Source organism: Asterias rubens, unplaced genomic scaffold (assembly GCF_902459465.1).
Source record: "Asterias rubens unplaced genomic scaffold, eAstRub1.3, whole genome shotgun sequence".
Lineage (NCBI taxonomy): Eukaryota > Metazoa > Echinodermata > Asteroidea > Forcipulatida > Asteriidae > Asterias > Asterias rubens.
The window spans coordinates 1-18,219 of record NW_022985763.1 but is presented as its reverse complement, the minus strand read 5'-3'; the positions used below and the strand labels follow the sequence as shown (position 1 = coordinate 18,219).

General features: G+C 38.8%; 1 protein-coding gene across 1 annotated transcript; it reads right to left on the bottom strand.

Moving 5' to 3' along the window:
- On the bottom strand, positions 1–15,712 carry LOC117306662 (pyruvate dehydrogenase (acetyl-transferring) kinase isozyme 2, mitochondrial-like). Its single transcript, XM_033791149.1, is given in 13 exon segments — positions 1–1,629; positions 2,208–2,321; positions 3,106–3,219; positions 3,360–3,461; positions 3,912–3,988; positions 4,411–4,488; positions 4,794–4,880; positions 6,769–6,889; positions 7,553–7,616; positions 9,902–9,970; positions 10,361–10,502; positions 15,200–15,220; positions 15,223–15,712. Coding segments are annotated over 13 exon segments (1,239 nt in total). The 5' UTR covers positions 15,314–15,712; the 3' UTR covers positions 1–1,470.
- Positions 15,713–18,219: the final 2,507 nt, after the last annotated feature.

Sequence of the window (18,219 nt, the reverse complement as noted above, 5' to 3'; positions counted from 1 at the left end):
CTCCAAAGCTTGTTACCAAATGAGTTTTTAAGTTAATATTTGTTTTGAGTAGTTACCAAATGTATCAATATACTTAATAAAAACCATTATTTTGTACAACTGTTCCTGCTAAAGGTTTATATAACACATACATAAACTAGAATAACATCAGCAGGTTTTCATATAAATATAATTTAACTCTTTAAAATCAGGAGGTGATACTGTATCTAAAAAATAAACAAAGCAGGAAAACAGATCAACCAAAGTAAGTTTATACCTTTGGTAAATGTTCATAAATCTGAAGACAATACCACTTATAACATTTCCATATGCTAAGCAAGAATATAAGCAGGTACCAGTCAAAAATCAGCATGCATCTTATGACGATTTGGACGTGATATGCTTCGTTGGCTGGTAACCCTGTTCCTATTGGGCTTAAGCAGCTCTATTAAATTGGGCTTTTTGCTAAGGAAAATATATCTGATGGTAGGCAACTTTTCTATAGTGAGCCGTTTTAATCCAACTGCATTGTTATAATTATTTCAGACTCATCTCCAAAATAGCTTAATAATTTACAATACTTACAAAACATTTTTCTGTTTCCTCATCAAGCAGACATTTTGTCTTAAAGCAAAATTGCATTGAATAAAACAGTTTATTTTTTCTCCATAGTGTGCACACAAAGTCAAAGCAGATTTAGTCTAAATTTCACTTTCAAAATTCTTGTATGGTAGTAAAAGCCAAATCGCTTGTCATTGCAACAGACTAAACAGTCGATCAAAAGTTGTGTTTCTGCGTTTTGTTTTGTTTTGTTAGAGCCCAGTCACGTGATGCCTAAGAAGTACTGTGATTGTTGAGGCCCTTCTCAAACCTTGGCTTGGGCTCTGGCTGCAAGTGTTGTCTGATATTCGAACCACCAGCACGTGCAAAAATACACACTACTCCAGATCTGTACCAGGCCTGAAGAAAGCCGGTTCATACTCACTTTGTTTCTGATGTGTAATGAAGCGCAAGGAGCCCAAGCTGGACCCCAAGCCCAAGACAGGGTTTGAGAAAGGGCCCCAGGTCTCTTCCGAAACGGAGTAAGAGACTCGGGGAGTCCGCCTACAATTTTACCCAGTAAGTCTGCACCCACCTAGCATCCCCAAGCCATTTCCCCGTTATTAGCCAGTACTGTCTTGAGCGACTCTCAAAGCAAACCCGTTTTTTAGGGCCTTTGGCAGCAACATAATTTCCGTCTGGGTCCAATTTCGTGGCTCTGCATACCAAAAGCAAAGAAACGGCGCATACGGAAGCAGGGAATTCTGTGCTCACGTCAAGCATACTTCACTGGTTAGTGGGCAATTTTGGCTTGTGCGCATGCATACTTCATGTTACTAAGTATCTACGCTTAAACAACTAGCGCAGAAATTCAGTGCTTGCGCGTAAGCAGAGAATGGTGCTCGTAAGTGCAGAATTCAGCGATAAGCAGAGCCCTGATCTTGAGGTACTCTAATTAATTGGTGACGGCTTTCTTCTAGTGGCCGTGCTGAATGGCCTGATATTGCCCGCTGGTGAACTCCAGTCACTGATGGAGGTCGTCGACTGGTACATACGAGACACTGCTCGGTTATAGATTGGCAAGAGCTCATTGGCTTCACTTGAAAGGACCTATAAAGAAACGGAGAGAAAACAAAATGAGTTGTTTATTTTTCTCATAAAAAACATATTCTTTATCCCGTATGCAAAAATAACAGATCTTGTTGAATCATTGTGGTACCAGCAGCTAACTCTTGTACCGGGTAATATGATTCAAACTGCCTTTAGCCAACTGGCTTGCTCGATGGTCTAGTAGTAAGACATCTACTCTATAGCAATGCCAGGTAGAGGGTTCGAATCCCGTCCGAGTAGTTTGCCAGTGGATTTTTTTTTTTTTTATATATCAGGAAGGCACTGAGCGTACAGTGCAACTTCAATGGCCAATCGAGTCCAAATATACACGATTTGTTTTATATATGCATATGTTGGGATACACCAAGTGAGAATACTGCCTTTTGACAATTACTGTCTTTGACAACAATAACCAAAGGTGTCCAGCAGCCGATTTCATGAAACACTAGGATTCTCTCGAGTTCGGACGACCAATGCGTCTCAACATCTATGGATAAGGAACTTAACTTGGTTCTACTTCAGTTTGGCGAATTGGAGACAGTGCCTCGCAAATAATGATTATAAGTATTGCATCTCACCTTCAGGTAGACGACGGCATCAGTGCCATGGCCATCCATCGAAGACAGGGTGAGGTCTCCGTGGAAATATTTGGCATAAAGTCTGGCGATGGGCAGGCCGTAACCGTAACCAGCCTGTATGAAAGAAAACCACCAAAAAATAATATAATGAAGAAAAAAAAAAACAGACAAACAAAAATTGGTTGGTCGAAAGGGCACTGGATTCGAAGTTGTAAGTATGACTTGTGAGGTTAGAGGTGGTTCTTGTGATTGATTTAGCTTTAGTAGTAGCGCATACTCGCTGCACAGGCTGTATACTCCCCTGGGAGCTGAGATGGTTTAAGGACTTAACTTAATGGACCAGTGACCAGGGGTAAAGCGCTTTGAGATGCCTTTCGGGTGTGTAAAGCGCTATATAAAAAACAACTGTTGTTATTATTATGGCACTAGTTGTAAACCTGTGAGCTTTTGGATTTACCAGTAGCTGAGGCTAGCAGCCGATTTTAGGATGGGTTCAATGCGCCCTCACGTGTATGCATACAAAACTTAACTCGTCCCAAGATTAATTCTAAATTAGGAGGAGTTTAGTGAAAATCGACAGCAGGCTTAATGATCCTTGCAAAGTCCAAACAGAGTGGCATACTTGGAGGAAATTGGAGCCATAGGGTGTTTAACTTACAAGAGAACTAACATCAGATTGGCTCAAGTCTTTGTAGGGACTGTCAGTGTCCCTGTCAAAATGGCTGACATCATTGTCTATCTGTCCCAGCATGGCACAGGAGGTGTACGACCTGTCGGTGGTAGAGATGTACGACCTGTCGCTAGTAGAGCTAGCATGTGTTTGGGTCGTGGGTAATTGCGTCAACAGGCGCAGTGGGAGCTTGGGGATGGGTTGGATGGTTTTGGATGACTGTCTTACCAATGGAGGAATGGTGGTGGTGCCCGGCTTGGGTGGATGAGGAGCAGTGGTGTACATGTAGTTGAAGAGCTTGTCGATTTGACTCCTTGGGATACCGCCTCCTTCGTCGCTTAACTGCAAGGAGCAGAGAATAAAAAATATCCATGAAAAACATCCTTCTTGCAGTTTATTTGTCAATCTAAACTTAAATATGATTTGAGGCATTTTATGTAAATACTCCCCTACAAAGAAATGGTATCTTCTTCATGTCTTACCTTTATTGTGACATCTTGTTTTCCCTTGGTGACTAGAACATTTATTTTAGGGTAGTCCGTTACTGAGTCACCGTGATGCTCCATGACGGCGCGCATGGCATTCTGTATGGACCAAAAAAACGATGACATTTCTTAAAATCTCAAGATACTGGATTCTTTATCGCATCCCTAGGGGTGTATCAAAGCACTGAGTATTCTTTCCTGCAAGGTTCGAGCTATGCTTGAAGTATGAGACCTTTTCCTTTATAGCACCTTGTAAATAGTGCAAGGTATGCTGTGGTGCAATAAGCAGCCGATCAGACCAGGAACACCTGGGCCAACCCCTTCTCTTTACGCTAAGTACACTGAGTTCTATTATGTGTATTACATAACGCACATAACCTACAGCTTTACGTCCCATCCGAAGGTCTTTGTGTGAAGGCTTGAGTGTTTTTTTTGTTTGTAAGCTCGGATGACAAAAGTCACCAATGGTAGAGAAGAGTGGGTACGAGCTCAGTCGACAAAATACCCCTATGTCAAGGAAAGGGTAAAACTACAGAACTTTGCCTTTACCTTAAACAGTTCAAATAAGATATGGTATAAATGTGAAGGCACGTACACCATTGTGATGCCATCAGTCTTATCGCGAGCTGAAAGAAAAGGAAAAAAGGCACAAATCATTTTAAGAAAGCGTTCCAAAAACAGCTACTGGAGCTACTGTTTTTCAAAGAGAATGCTACATGTATTTAAACTATTCTTCTTACTTTAGTCTGATTTCAGATTATTTTTTGCTTTTGGAAAAATCTCAAAAATTGTGATTAAATAGCCTGAAATGTCTATTAGCAAATACACCATGCGTACATGTAGGTCAGCCATTGAACTCGATAAAATATTACATTTCAAATCTGTTTAGTCTAATTTGAACTGAATTTTCTTGGTGATTGCAAACATTTTAAATGAATTTCAGCAAAGATGATTTGTTGCCGTTTTTTTGTTCAAGCTGGTCTTTAAGGAGTTACATGTAGGAGGGTGTGGTTTTTAGGTGTTTTTTTTTTTGCCACAAAGCACTTACCATCAATCCATTTGACGTTCACATCGGGAGACCCCAGGTAGTACTGATCGCAAAGGTATTTTGCACCATCGTATGCATCTGTATATAAAAAAAAAACAGTTTGGGTCAAATGTCCTCATGGCCTTTTAAAATTATTATCATATGACTATTCCTTATTCACAACTGTACTCTTTGGGGTTGCTTGCCCCGGGGAATACTGGCGGGCCTTTTCACATGATCGCTTAACATCAGATCTGCCCCGGTAGATTGCCATACCCCGGGAAATAGCCACCCCTGCTCTCTTCAGTAGGTCCACATTTCTCTGCTGTAAATGTCTAAAATTATTTCCATTTCATGGGCGGAGCTCCGTAGGTGATAAAAGGAGGGTGGTGGTATTTGTTTACCTTTGATGACGGACACTACATCGCAGTTTGGATTAATGCTCCCGATGTGTGTAGAATGTGAATTGGGTGCACAGCCAAAGATGAGCGCTGCATGAAGACAAAGGGAAAAAGGGAACAATCAAAACTATATATTATTACAACAATGGGAGACTTTTGGGAACACTTTGGAGCAATATAGAAAGGTTTGCGGTAACACCATGTAGTGACTATCTCTAATGAGTTGGGGTGGTTCTGAAAAGAACCGTTGGTTTCAACTCGATTTGATCAGTATGCTCTGATCGTCTTCTTTCTCCAGAAGACGATCAGAGCATACTGATCGAAATGTTTTTACTCGCCAGCAGGACCAGTTATCTTGTTATTTCATTAATTCACTAGTCCATATAATTTTTCAAACAAAACATGGATACTTTCTAACACTGAGCAGCCAGACTGACATTTTGGCCAGTGGACCACTGTTAAGCAAGAACGCTGACAAATATTATAGTTAGTGCCCATATAAGTACATGGTAGGAGTTGATCAACTCGTGAAGTACCGGTAGATTACATAACAGTGACATTTTCTTGTGAAACAGGAAACCCACTCATCTGCATGCACAGGATGATTTTGCAAGGTTTTTACACTTACGTCACAATAGCCATGAAAACGATGGAGTTATCATAGAACCGCACCACAAAAAAAAACAGGTCAGGGCCCAATTTCATAGAGCTGCTAAGCACAAAAATTTGCTTCAAGCATGAAATTTTTACCTTGATAAAAACAGGATTACCAGCCAAACTTCCACGTGATATTCAGGATAAGCAAACAATAGTCTGAATACCAGTAACAAGCAATGTGCAACAATTGGCAATTTGGGTGGTAATCCTGTTTTTATCAAGAAAGAAACTTCATGCTAAGCAAATTTGTGTGCTTAGCAGCTCTATAAAATTAGGGCCAGGTCAACCATTATCATTTCACATGACTCAGTCATTTCCTCTGCAAGTGCAAGGCCCCCCCCCCCCACAATCAACAACCTTGGCCTCCCATATAAGACTGGAAGGGTCAAGTGAAAGTTGGACAGCTGGCATTCATTTCCCTTGTCCTTTTTTTTTTTCTGTATCTGGCAAGCTAAACCAATCTGGTTCATCTCACACCCTGCCAATTGCAACGAAATTGCACCAGGGCCCATATTTTATAGACTCGATCTGCTTCACAGCAAGGAATCCTGTGTTTTATGTGGTTTACCCTTTCCCCGATGTGTGTAAGCATTGTATACTCCGTGCTTTCCTGAGTTCTGTAAACAAAAATCAGACTACTGATTACTAGGGTGGATTTGAACCAACTACCTTTGCCAATCTAGAGCAGATGTCTTATCAACTACATGTACGTAGACCATCGAGATTGCCCTGCAGTTTGAATTTATTTTCTTTAGCGGCGGGTACCAAGACACCGCGAACATGGAAATCATCTAAAAAAATTCCATGTGATGCTAAATGTCCCACTAAAAAAAAGAGCTGAATCTCTCAAACGAAGACTGTGGCCCTCCCACTTCCTAGACGACACTCCTATTGTTGTATCCGACTTACAAAACATTTATCAATGGTATGACCCTGCAGGAAATAGCTGCAACTTCACCCGGACATCAGTTCTAACGATTGTTGTTTTTTTATTGTCCATGCAATATTTACACTAAAGACTTGTGTGGGGGGACCCTTGCAACCAAGGTTACTGCAGCAATACATTGACCCGAGATATGATTTATTGTCAACACTTTTGTATGTAAAGCAGATGATGAAGATTAATTTCAGTTGAATCTCGGACCTACATGTACATGTACATGTACAACTATGTACTCAATGAACTGATATGACACGGATCTACAGTGAACAACCTGGGCCTAATTTCATAGAGCTGCTAAAGCAGATAATTTTGCTTAACAAATCCCTGCTTAGCAGAAACTAAGCAAGATACCAGTGAACAAAGGAAGAAAACACTTACTGTGTTGATTGATGAGCATTCTAATGCTTATACGTGAGAGGTAGAAACGATCGAGAAAGTATTGGATCGTGCTCTCCTCAAAATGTTCAACTTCGTAACTCTGCCTCATCTCCAACACGCCCTGTTACCATGGGAACACAAAAGAGAGAGAAACTGACACCCCAATTTCAACACTGTGTACTGGGTCTTACTTTAAGGATGGTTCCAGATGTAATTTCTAATCAACGATTCACAGTAATTAGCAGATTGTTCTGCAAAGTCAAGTTTACACAAAACATGTATTTTTTGAAAACAGTAAAAATCCTTAAAGGCACTGGCCGGACACTATTGGTAATTAATCAAACTAATTGTTAGCATAAAAATTTACTTGGTAATGAGCAATGGAGGGCTTTTGATAGAATGAAACTATGTGCGGAACAGCTCCTTCTGAAGTATCATACCATGTAGTGATTGAGAAAGAGGTAATCTTTCACTCAAATAGTAAAAGACTTCAGGCCTTTCATTAGGCATCTGAAAGCACACACGGGCCACAAGAGTGTTTTTTTCTTTCACTATTCTATTAAATTGTATGACCAGTAAATTGAGTAAATTGCTGCCTTACGCATGTTTGGAAACACCAAGTGGAAATACTGGTCTTTGAATATTATCAAAGATGTCCAGTGCCTTTAAGTCATTGCAGGGGGGGGGGGGAATGACACAAAAAATGACTTGGGGTAAACCTCAAAATCAAACTTTGCATGAGATTGAGGTCTCGATAGTTAGTGGGAAGGTTACGGACCCTTACCTGTGCCATCGTCTCAACGACATTTGCATGCCTGTTTCGTATTGTTATCAGTTTATCTGTAAACCTGCAATGATACAAAAAATAAAATCACTTAAAGGTTGTTAATCTAGTATGGTTTGAGAAGACACCATACTACATAATACTATCTCTGAGTTGTGGTGGTCCTGAAAAGAACCAACAGCTTGACATTTCAATCAGTATTTTCTGGGCCCAACTTCATAGAGCTGCTGAAAGGGTTTGGGTACTTTTTGTACCGACACAAAACACAATGTCCACAGATTTACATAAAACTTACAAGGCTTGAAGATAATGGTGGTACAAAAGCTTCTCTTAAAATATCACTTGCTGAGGTGCTGAGCTTTTTACCCTCACTATCTTTAAACTGTGTAAGTTTAATGAAAATATATTGTGTTTTGTGTTACAAAAAGGACCCAACCCCTTTAAAGGGGAACATCTTTAAGCGAAACTTGACGATGTGTCTGGTGAAGTATTTTGGCTGGTAACCTTATTCTACTGAGCCAGAACTTGTTGTGTAACTAAGCAGCCCAATAAAACGGAGCCCTGATCGTCTTAAAAAAAATGCTTTTAAAGTTGTTAAAACTCAAAATTAGGATTCAAACTGCCTCTAGCTACCGGGCAACCTCGGTAGTCTAGTTGGTAAGACACTGCTCTAGAATTGCAAGGGTCGTGGGTTCGAATCCCACCCGCGTAACATGCCTGTGATATTTTTTCACAGGACTCGGGAAAGTGCTGAGCATACAGTGCTGACACACGTCGGAGTATGGGTAAAACCAAAATTAATATTCAAAATTAGAAGAAATATGGCAATTCAGTAAATCAACATGACGTACTCAAACTTAATTAATTTTTGTTTTCTATAATCCTAAAGTGCAAAGCTTGATCAACCCATCTCTATCCGACCCCCAAATTATTCTCTGCAGAACAATAAAAAGAATCAAGGATAAAGGTATATAATAGTTTGGCATCTTTCACCGATAACAGAAGCTGATTTATGTTTATGGACTTTGACATTTTGGAGGCAAACAAACTAGTACGTCACTGCACTGGAAAGGTCAAAATGTTGTGCGTACGTGCAGGGTCCAATCCCACTTTGGTATTTACTGTCAAAATCTGTGTTTACAGTTAGCAGGAAAATATGCTCAGCGTAAGCACATTTCGCAGGTTAGCAAGGACTTTTTCCTTGCATGCATCATGAGTAGGTCTATTGAACATTCCTAAGCACTTTTATTACACAGCTAGCATACAACATGTAGGAATTTGCAAAGTCCTTTAAGCCTACAATAGACCCATTGACCATAACAAAATGCAGAATTCTTTGATGATCTCATGAACAAGGGCTGTGTAATCCGACTAAAACACTTGGGGGAAAACAAACTTGTCATTAATACTATCTTCTTTTGTGTTTCTGGTCAAAGTTCTACCAATTTGTAGAAAAGCAGTACCTATTGCTGTGTGATGGGGTCCATGGATTTGTTTTGTACACCCTTTTGTAGCCCACCCAACTCTACAAACACAATGACCCCAGTACAGTGACATTTTATTGTTTCATGATTGCATCAGCATTCGAGCCTTGTCAATTATCTGTCTATCATACCGCAAAGATAAACAACATGACCAATTGTAAACACTTGTGAGAACCACAAAAAAAACAATAACAATCTTCTTGAAAAAATGGCAATTTTGGATTTCCCTCTGATGCAATTTTCCCACCGAACCCGATTACAGTAGCATCAACTGCTAACATGTCTAAAGATTACATTTGTGCCTGATGAGTCAATTATCCGTCTATCACACGGCAAGGGTAAACAAATGTAAACAATTGGTGAAAATACAAAAAACAAAGACACTCTTTCTTGAAAAATTGCACCCTTGGCTTGTCTCTGATGCCATTTGTCCCCATAGATGAACAAAACACCATAGACCTTTTCGCAAATACCCATTGTGCAAGCAATAACTGTTGAATGAGGGGCATGCTGGTCTAGCTACAGTAGCAATCAGCATGCACCTCATTCCACCCCCAATGCCCGCATACCAAGTGCACGTATTTGCGATTAAGGTCTACTGTATTTGAACTCCAATACAGTGGCATCAATTGTTTCATGATTGCATCAGCATTGAGCCTTATCAATTGTCTGACTATCACAGCGCTAGATTAAAGAAATGTGAAACTACAACAACAATAACAAGTTTTCTTGAAAAACTGCAACTCAATGTTCCCTCTGAAAAGCTCAAAACACAATGAACCCAGTAGAATCAAATGTCTAAAGATTGCATTTGAGCCTTATCAATTAGCGGTCTATCATCTAGTGAGTGTGTGAATATACTTACTGTTGCATTGTCTGAGAGTCGTTTGTGCTGTCGACATACTCCAAGAGATCTCCCAAAGACTGTGTGTACCTGAAACAAAAAGTGTACACAATACATAATTAATAATAACAATCACAATTCTAATGAAGAAATCAATCTGCCATAAGAGCTTTCAACCATTCTTCACCACCACCCTGGGCCCAATTTCATAGCGCTGCTAAGCACCAAAATTTGCTTAGCATAAAATTTCTTCCCTTTACCAGCAAAATTTGTATTTGTTGCATATTGCTTGTTACCAGTGTGGTATTCAGTTATGGACATTTGGTTGGTAATCCTATTTTTATCAACCTGATCAAGGAAGAAATTGCATGCTAAGAAGCAAGGTTTTGTGCTTAGCAGCTCTATGAAATTGGGCCCTGGTCATAACCCCAAATAGGATTGACAGTTCTGTACTTATAGTCTCATTCAAAAATTTCATACCATGATTTGACTGTTTTGCTTGAAGGCATTTGGAGGAGTTTCTCTGGTAGGAGATTGATCTCTTTCATGATGTTGCAGATCCGGACGGGTAATTCTTGCCGAAGAAACATGAACGATTTCTTCTCATTGGCTTCATTTAGACCTGCAAAGAAGGGACAACAAACATGATGTCAGGTTATTCCACCAGGTTCGAATCCTGCACTGGTCAGTTACGACACTTGTGTCCTTGAGCAAGCTACTTACTAATAATTGCTTCTCTCGACCCAGGAGAATAAAATGGGTACCGGCGAGAGTCGAGGAGTTACCTGAGATGGTATCATATTTCAAGTGGTCTAATTGCAAAGGAAACCAGGAATCAGCACCAGCATGGTGAGCCACATTGGCGCTAGACAGACTTTACTTTGATTGGGAGAAATGTCGGCCATTGTTCACGTAGCAAGGTTCAAATTTCAAGAATGTGTTGTGGATATGAGCAAATGATACACAAAAATGAAATGCTAAAATGCACAAATACTGGGTTGTGGCAACTTTTATATATTGTGTTTGGAGGAAGACTTTGTTGCAAGGCATGCAGAAGTGCCATATTACCCTGAACAGGTCAAGCAAGTCTTGTGCAAAAAGAACTGCAGATTGGTATGTTTCGGAAACCTTCGGTGCCCACTTTGTGTTAATTTTTTTAGAATGAAATAAAGTTGCTGTTTAACAGACCCCAACATTTGAAAAGAACGTGCAAGACTTACGGCTGATCTATTTCACTCATGCTTGTGGAACACAAGTCCAGTATTTATTAGGGTCTAATAATGGCTTTCTCATCGTATCAAAAACAAAATTTCAATGTCAACAGAAATACAGTCACCGGTTGAGAATCTGATGTGCCCATCCTCTCCTTACCTTTCTTGTAAAGTGAAGGTTAATGTGATTTACTAGTATAAAAAGAAAGTGAAATACTGTTGTTTAAATGCATTGTGTGCATTTAAGTGTAAATTGTGACAGCAGGCTGATGTGTTGGAATTGATCATTGTACAGACCTGGAATTTCACCTAATGATTAAAGTCATTGGACACTTTCAGTAAACAGTATTGTCCAAGGCACACACTCTTCGTGTATCACAACTTATATTAAATAAAAAACCTGTGAAAATTTTGGCTCAATCGGTCATCGGAGTTGGGAGAAAATAACGAGAAAACCCACCCTTGTTTCCGCACGTTTCGCCGTGTCATGCCATGTGTTTAAAGGCAGTGGACACTATTTACTTAAAATAATTAATTACTCAAAATAATTATTAGCATAAAACCTTTCTTGGTGACGAGTAATAGGGAGAGGTTGATGATAAACGTGTAACACATTGTTTTCGAGACTTTATATTGTTTTCGAGAAAGAAGTAATTTTCCATGAATTTGATTTTGAGACCTCATTTTTAGAACTTGAGGGTCTCAAAATCAACCATCTAAACGCACACACCGTCGTGTGACAAGGGTGTTTTTTCTTTCATTCATATCTCGCAAGTTCGATGATCGATTGAGCTCAAATTTTCACAGGTTCGTTATTTTATGCATATGTTGAGATGCACCAACTGTGAAGGCTAGTCTTTGACAATAACCAATAGTGTCCACTGCCTTTAAAACAAATCCGTAATTCTCGATATCGAGACTTTATATTGTTAGAATGTTTTCTCAAATAACAAGAAAACCCACCCTTGTATCCGCGCGTTTCGCCGTGTCATGACATGTGTTTAAAATAAATCTGTAATTCTCGCTAACGAGAATTGATATTGTTTAACTGTTTTCTCAAAAAGTACAGCATTTCATGGAATAATATTTCAAGAGAAGTCTTTGACCACTACCTTCTGTAAACCCTGTAAGTTATTTGAAAATCTGTGAACTTTTATTTTTTTGTCTGTACCGATAGGGTCCAATGGCTTTAACATACAGCCAAATTCAACTGACAAAATTTAGGGCCACTGATTTTCCGTTTCAGAAAAGTGCAAATTCCGTTTGGCAAAAACATGAATTCCGTTTCAGGCACAAAAAATTCCGTTTCATGTTTTTTTAATTAGATAAAAGGTTGTTTAATACCCAGGGACACACTTATAAAAATCAATTTGAGATAAGTTGCACTGTTGACTTCGTAAAATGTTCATTTGAACTGACAAATTTCAAAAAAATACTTTTTTTTATAATTGTGGATTATTTTGTATACTGCTGTTCTAAAAAGGTTGCACTGTGACTGCAGTATCAATGCACATGATGTGATAGACTTGATTCCAAGTCTAAAACTGCAGTTGATTCTCTGCATCAGCCACATTGTAGGCTAATGACAGGAGTGTATCCACAAGAGGGCGCTGTTTCAGCATGATCAAAGACTTGGGACCAAGTCTATGGACGTGACCATTCTCCATCCACAAACAAAATGTCAGCCATTTTGTTTTCGCTTTGGCGACAGAATGTTGACAGTTTACGGTTTTATTTTAGACCTTTCCGAGATGAAAAAACATTGTATGTGTTCTTATAGATCATAGGTAAGCTAGTTTGTGTATTATTGTTGGTAAAAGAGAGGGAGAAAATGCAATTTGGGTGAACAAAAAATGTTTAAAACGTGCCGCGAATAATGCCCTTCGCTTAACCATGTTGACAACGTGTGTACATCATGTGTGTAAACATTGAGGATGGTGTGAAGTAGAACAGAATGATCCACGGTTACGATCTCGTACTTTTTAATGGTCTGATTTCTGATGCCTTTTTAGTTTAACAAAAAGAATCTTAAATAAAGAATGCAATTTCAATAGTTTTGGCGTCAAGAAAAAAAAAAAAAAAAAAAAAAAATCAAATTTTCTGAAATCCCGTTTTCCGTTTCAAAGGGCGGATTCCGCGAATTCCGTCCGTTTTCCGCGATCGCGGAAAATCAGTGGCCCTAAAAATTAACAACACCAGGCGTCACTACAAACAGCTGAGCTGGCATTACTGTGCACAAAGTTGAAGGTATTTATGCTAAATATAAGCACTATGTGTACAATGTATTATGCACGTATTAATGGTAGAAAAGCACATTCTACAAGGTTATTGTTGTTGCTGGCAGCCTGCCATTATATTGACCCAGTGGGCGTTGTCATGCAAGTCTGAGTTCTGATTGGCTGCATATGGGGGTGTGTGAGTAGGTCAATGCATTATGAATGGCACCATGCAATACCAACTAAGGTCTGGGCAGAAGAATGCAGTCTAATATCTATGACCTACATTACATGTAGTTGATTGTGGAGTGGATTTGCCTACATGGGTATGCACAAAACCTCACGTAGGCAGGATAAATTTATCATGTAGTTAACTGGCTGTCATTGTGCAGTTTATACGAGTCGGTCAGTAACACAAGAACAAAATAACAAAACATGATCTACTCTGCACAGATTGCAAATGGTTACTGTCTGGTATTTTTAACAGCACACTGATGTTTGGAAAATATCTTTGCCTACATGTTTTTTAAACAAGCTGGATTAGAAATGAGGACTACTTTTGTAGTTAACAGGATATAATTTTTTATGTTTTTTTTTTGGTGTTTGGGTCTTTTTATGTTATTATTTTTGTAGAATTTGCTAAATGATGGCCATGAATTTGACTTCACTACATTGTAAATTTATTAAGAAATAATTTTGTTTTAAAGCCATTGGAGAATCAACTAAAAAATATGCTTGTTACAATACCAGTATGGACTCTTTGTATTCATGACATTGTACACACATCAATATTAATTTAAACCTATAGGCCTATTTTGTTGTAAACATATATTTATCCAAATGGCAAATATTTTTTATTGAGCTGACGTATATATATAATGACAAATATTTTATTTGTGTGTCTAAAGGCCTCATTTTAAAGCAAGGAGCTATCTTCAAGTTCCACCAAGGGAAAGTCACTCTCTTTTTTGTTAGTTATGTTTCAAGTTTCGTTGAAGGAGAACATTAATTAAGTAAACGAATATCCTTAACAAGAAATTTCCCTGACAGAATGATTCTGGTTAAAATCATTGAGATTTCACATTGAAAAAAAGTCAATAATGTTTCAAATTTTGAATCTGATCTTGTTCATACCAATTTTGGTTTTACCTGCACTGGATGTGTTTATTACTTAGCACTGTATGTGTACTCCAAGTACCTACTTTGACAATTCTTTTTTTATTCATGTGAGATTTACAACACACTGACACAGTCCATGACACATAAAACTGTACAAATTAAACTCTTGAAGTAAACATGAAACAACCCATTTTGTAGTCATGATTGTTTAGATGAATTTACTTTTCTTTTTTTCTTTTTTAACTAAAAATTGGATTGTAATACTTTAACTTAAGGGTTTATGCCAATAGTTATTTAGAGTATAGGCATGCCTAATACCTTTAAAAAGTTCTTACTAAGCCACAAAATAATATGTATTCAGCAGCCGATTTCACGAAACTCTAGGATTAATCCTAACTCGAGTTAGGATGAGTAACCCGTCCTAACTTAGGATGGGTTCAATGCTTCCTACGTATTTGGATGCGGGACTCAACTCGTCTTAAGTCCTAAGATTAATCCTAAGGTAGGAAGAGTTTGGTGAAATCGACGGCTGTACATGTATCTGGAAGGCTGCTTCTTTTTCAAATTCATTCATGAAGATTCATTCATCCTAACTCAGATTTTTAATAAATGAGGTGTAGCTTTTAGTAAACACGAACAATCATGACAATGATGAGTGAAAGAATACGTGTAACAAAAAGCATTATTAAGAAAAAGTGCTGGACACAATTCGGAACCTTTTCCGAGCTATACAAATTTAATATAAACTAAACCACTAAAAAACAAACACTCACCGAAATCCAGGAACTGTTCATCGACAAAGGTGACGGCGAAAACTTCGAGAAGTGTTCCACTTGTGAGGGGAGACTTTTTAAAGTATTAAACAGAAAAATTGTCAAACGAACCATACTGAAATACTGTGATGATGTTACACTAAACTTGTAAAAATTGACCGCCTAAACGAAGCGGAAAGAGGTCTTAGCCCCGCGGGGAAAATATTGTCTTTGGACGGCCTGGCCGGCTGGAGCCGGTTTCGGTTTGTTGTTTTCGGGCGCGGAACTACGAGACGACTGAAAATACACTGCTGTTTTCTGTCAACAACTAGCTCAAAATTATTGGGTCTTCAAGCTTCTGTTTCTGTCCTCACTTGCTTGCTGATTCCAGATTGATGTCTGATTGCAGATCGAGTAGCATGGTTGTGTTGATCACGACAAAATAGCAGATTTAACTCAAAGTTCAACGTAAACCGGTCACGAAACGTCGATCGGTGATACCGAACGGAAAATCACTGTGGAAAATCACCAACAATCAACCTCGTCCTCACAAAAGCTCGATGCCGGCCATTGACAGTAAGATCGAGAAACTCTGAGAACCTGAATACAAGGATGATATCACGGTGACACAACCGGAAGTGGTTACTTTCAACTTTGAACTTCTTAGGCATTTTGTTTCAACTTTGATCTTTGCTAATGCATTTCGGGAAAGTCATGCGCAATCAGTTCAGAAATCCTCCGGTCGACACACTTTTCACACGTCGAATCACGTTGTACTCAAAGTCTGCATCTGGTAAGGAAATTCAGTTCGTAAATTCTCGTTTTTCTCAATATTTTGAATCCTTTCCGAGGGATACACAGGCTGGGCGAACCATGAGTGAAGAAAAGTCTTTAGAGGACTTCTTTGCGAAGAAGGATAAGAGTAAGAAAAGTAAAAAAAGTAAAACTAAATTTGCGAAGAGCACGACGGAAGAGATTGCAAAGAGACTCACCGAAGCTGACCTAAAGAAAGAAAGAAAAGAGAAAGAGAGTCAGAAGCCGCCACCTCCAAAGGAAACAGACGACAAAGAAGACAAACCAAAAGACATAATAGGGGTGAGGTTTGTCAGTTTGTCTCTGTAGAATAAGAAGTTTGATATTTTATGATGTGTGATTATTTCTGATGTGACACATCCATTCCATATGCTCGCTGCTGAGATCATTCAGAAAATCAGATCAGATTCAAAAAAGCATCTCCCTTTTTTGCCCTTGTGACTCCTCCTCTTCATAGTTTTAGAACTCTATTGTTTTTATAGAGGCAGTATTGTGCAATAATCGGCTGAAATATTGTGGTTTCTGTTAATTAATATTTATCATTATACTTAGTTATATAGTTCTTTTGACTGATTTTCTTAATTGATGTAAGGCATTGTGGGAAGGATTAGGGGGCATGTATTTTGTATGCCCCCTTTTGTGATAAGGTCATTGGCAATTGCGTTCCCATTGTTCTCAATCTCTGCATCAATAATTTTAGGCTTACTTTTTGTTTTAGTTTGGGGGGTTTTCTTGGTTGATTTACTGAGCTGAGACGATAGTAAAATTAATATTCTTCTGGACTCAGCACTGCATAACACTGTGTATTAAATCACATGCAGCAAACAACGTCTTGCACCAAATTTGGCTTACAATTAAAATTACATTTGATTTCACTGAAAAAATAATATTATTTTATTATTAATTGATTTTTTCCCTTAGGATGAAGATGACTGGCGGGATAATGAAGAAAAAGAAAAGGACTACAGTGGGCTGAAGATCCAATTACAAATCAGGTAAAAAACTGTCTTGAGGATGCAGACAGTCACGTACCCTCTGCATTATTTGATTTATCCGTATTGGCACTCTATGATGAAAATGTAAATTTGTATTGAAACTTTGCAAAGGACACCACAGCACAAGTACATGGCACCACAGCAATTGCTGTGGTTGCCGTGGGTTATATTGAGGCCGGCACAGGTATCATTTAGGTTAGTTCAATACATGTTGTTGTTGTTTGCCTCTCTTTTTTTTCCTCTACAGTGTACTGTACAGACCTCTTGCATTGGCCGCCATCTTTGATGTCAAGCAATGGAAACATTTACGCTGCCCATGACTCTCCGCAGTTTATAGCTCTTCACGCGTGCACGTTTCATCAACGGTGGCGGCCATGGCAAGGGGTCTTTAGCCGGATCTGTCGTGCAGACACGGATGACACAAAGGCCATGGCTTCTGTTGCCTTAGTGCCCCACCAAAAGTTTCTTGTTTTCCAGTGGAAGTGCCTTTTGCAATTAAGAAAATGGCTTTGCCTCTCACAGATATCATTCCAGGCCCAGTCTTTTGTTGTACACAAATGACTTTTCTTTACTTTGTATCTCCTTTGTTAGACTCCAGCCTCATGATTTATTTATACTCTTAAGAATTATGCAGGCCTGGAATTTCATCTTAGAGTGGGCAAGGTCGTTTTAATTTTGCAAAGGGCACTCCCATTTGGAAAATCTTAAGTCTGTGGGAAAGTTTGAATGGGCGCAAATGCTCAGACCAGGAGCAACAGAGGCAATGGCCCCCATGGCCTTAATGCAATAACTGTTGCATTTGTAGACAATTGTTTCGTCCTAAACCCTTCCCATCCTGCAGGACCAGAGTTGCTTTGCACTTCACGAGGGTGCCATCAAATATCACTGGTTCATATATTATTTATTTTTCCTTTCAACATTTGTACTTACTTCATATGAGGCTTGTGATAATCTTGTATGAAGTTGTGGTTTAAAAGCAATGACCTTAGAACCACATCATGAGTGTTGTAGTTGTACAGTTGTAAAATGTCCAGCTCGCAGTACATGTACTTTTCAAAATATTGACTAACTATATTTTGTTTTTCTCCCTTGTACATTTGACTAAACCACATTTGATTTTTAGTGTTAATTTTGTGTACAATAAACATGGTTACGTACACAAATTGAATGTAACCGACATGCACATTTGTTTGCAGGGATTATGACTTACTTGAGCTTTGCCAAGTCATCATG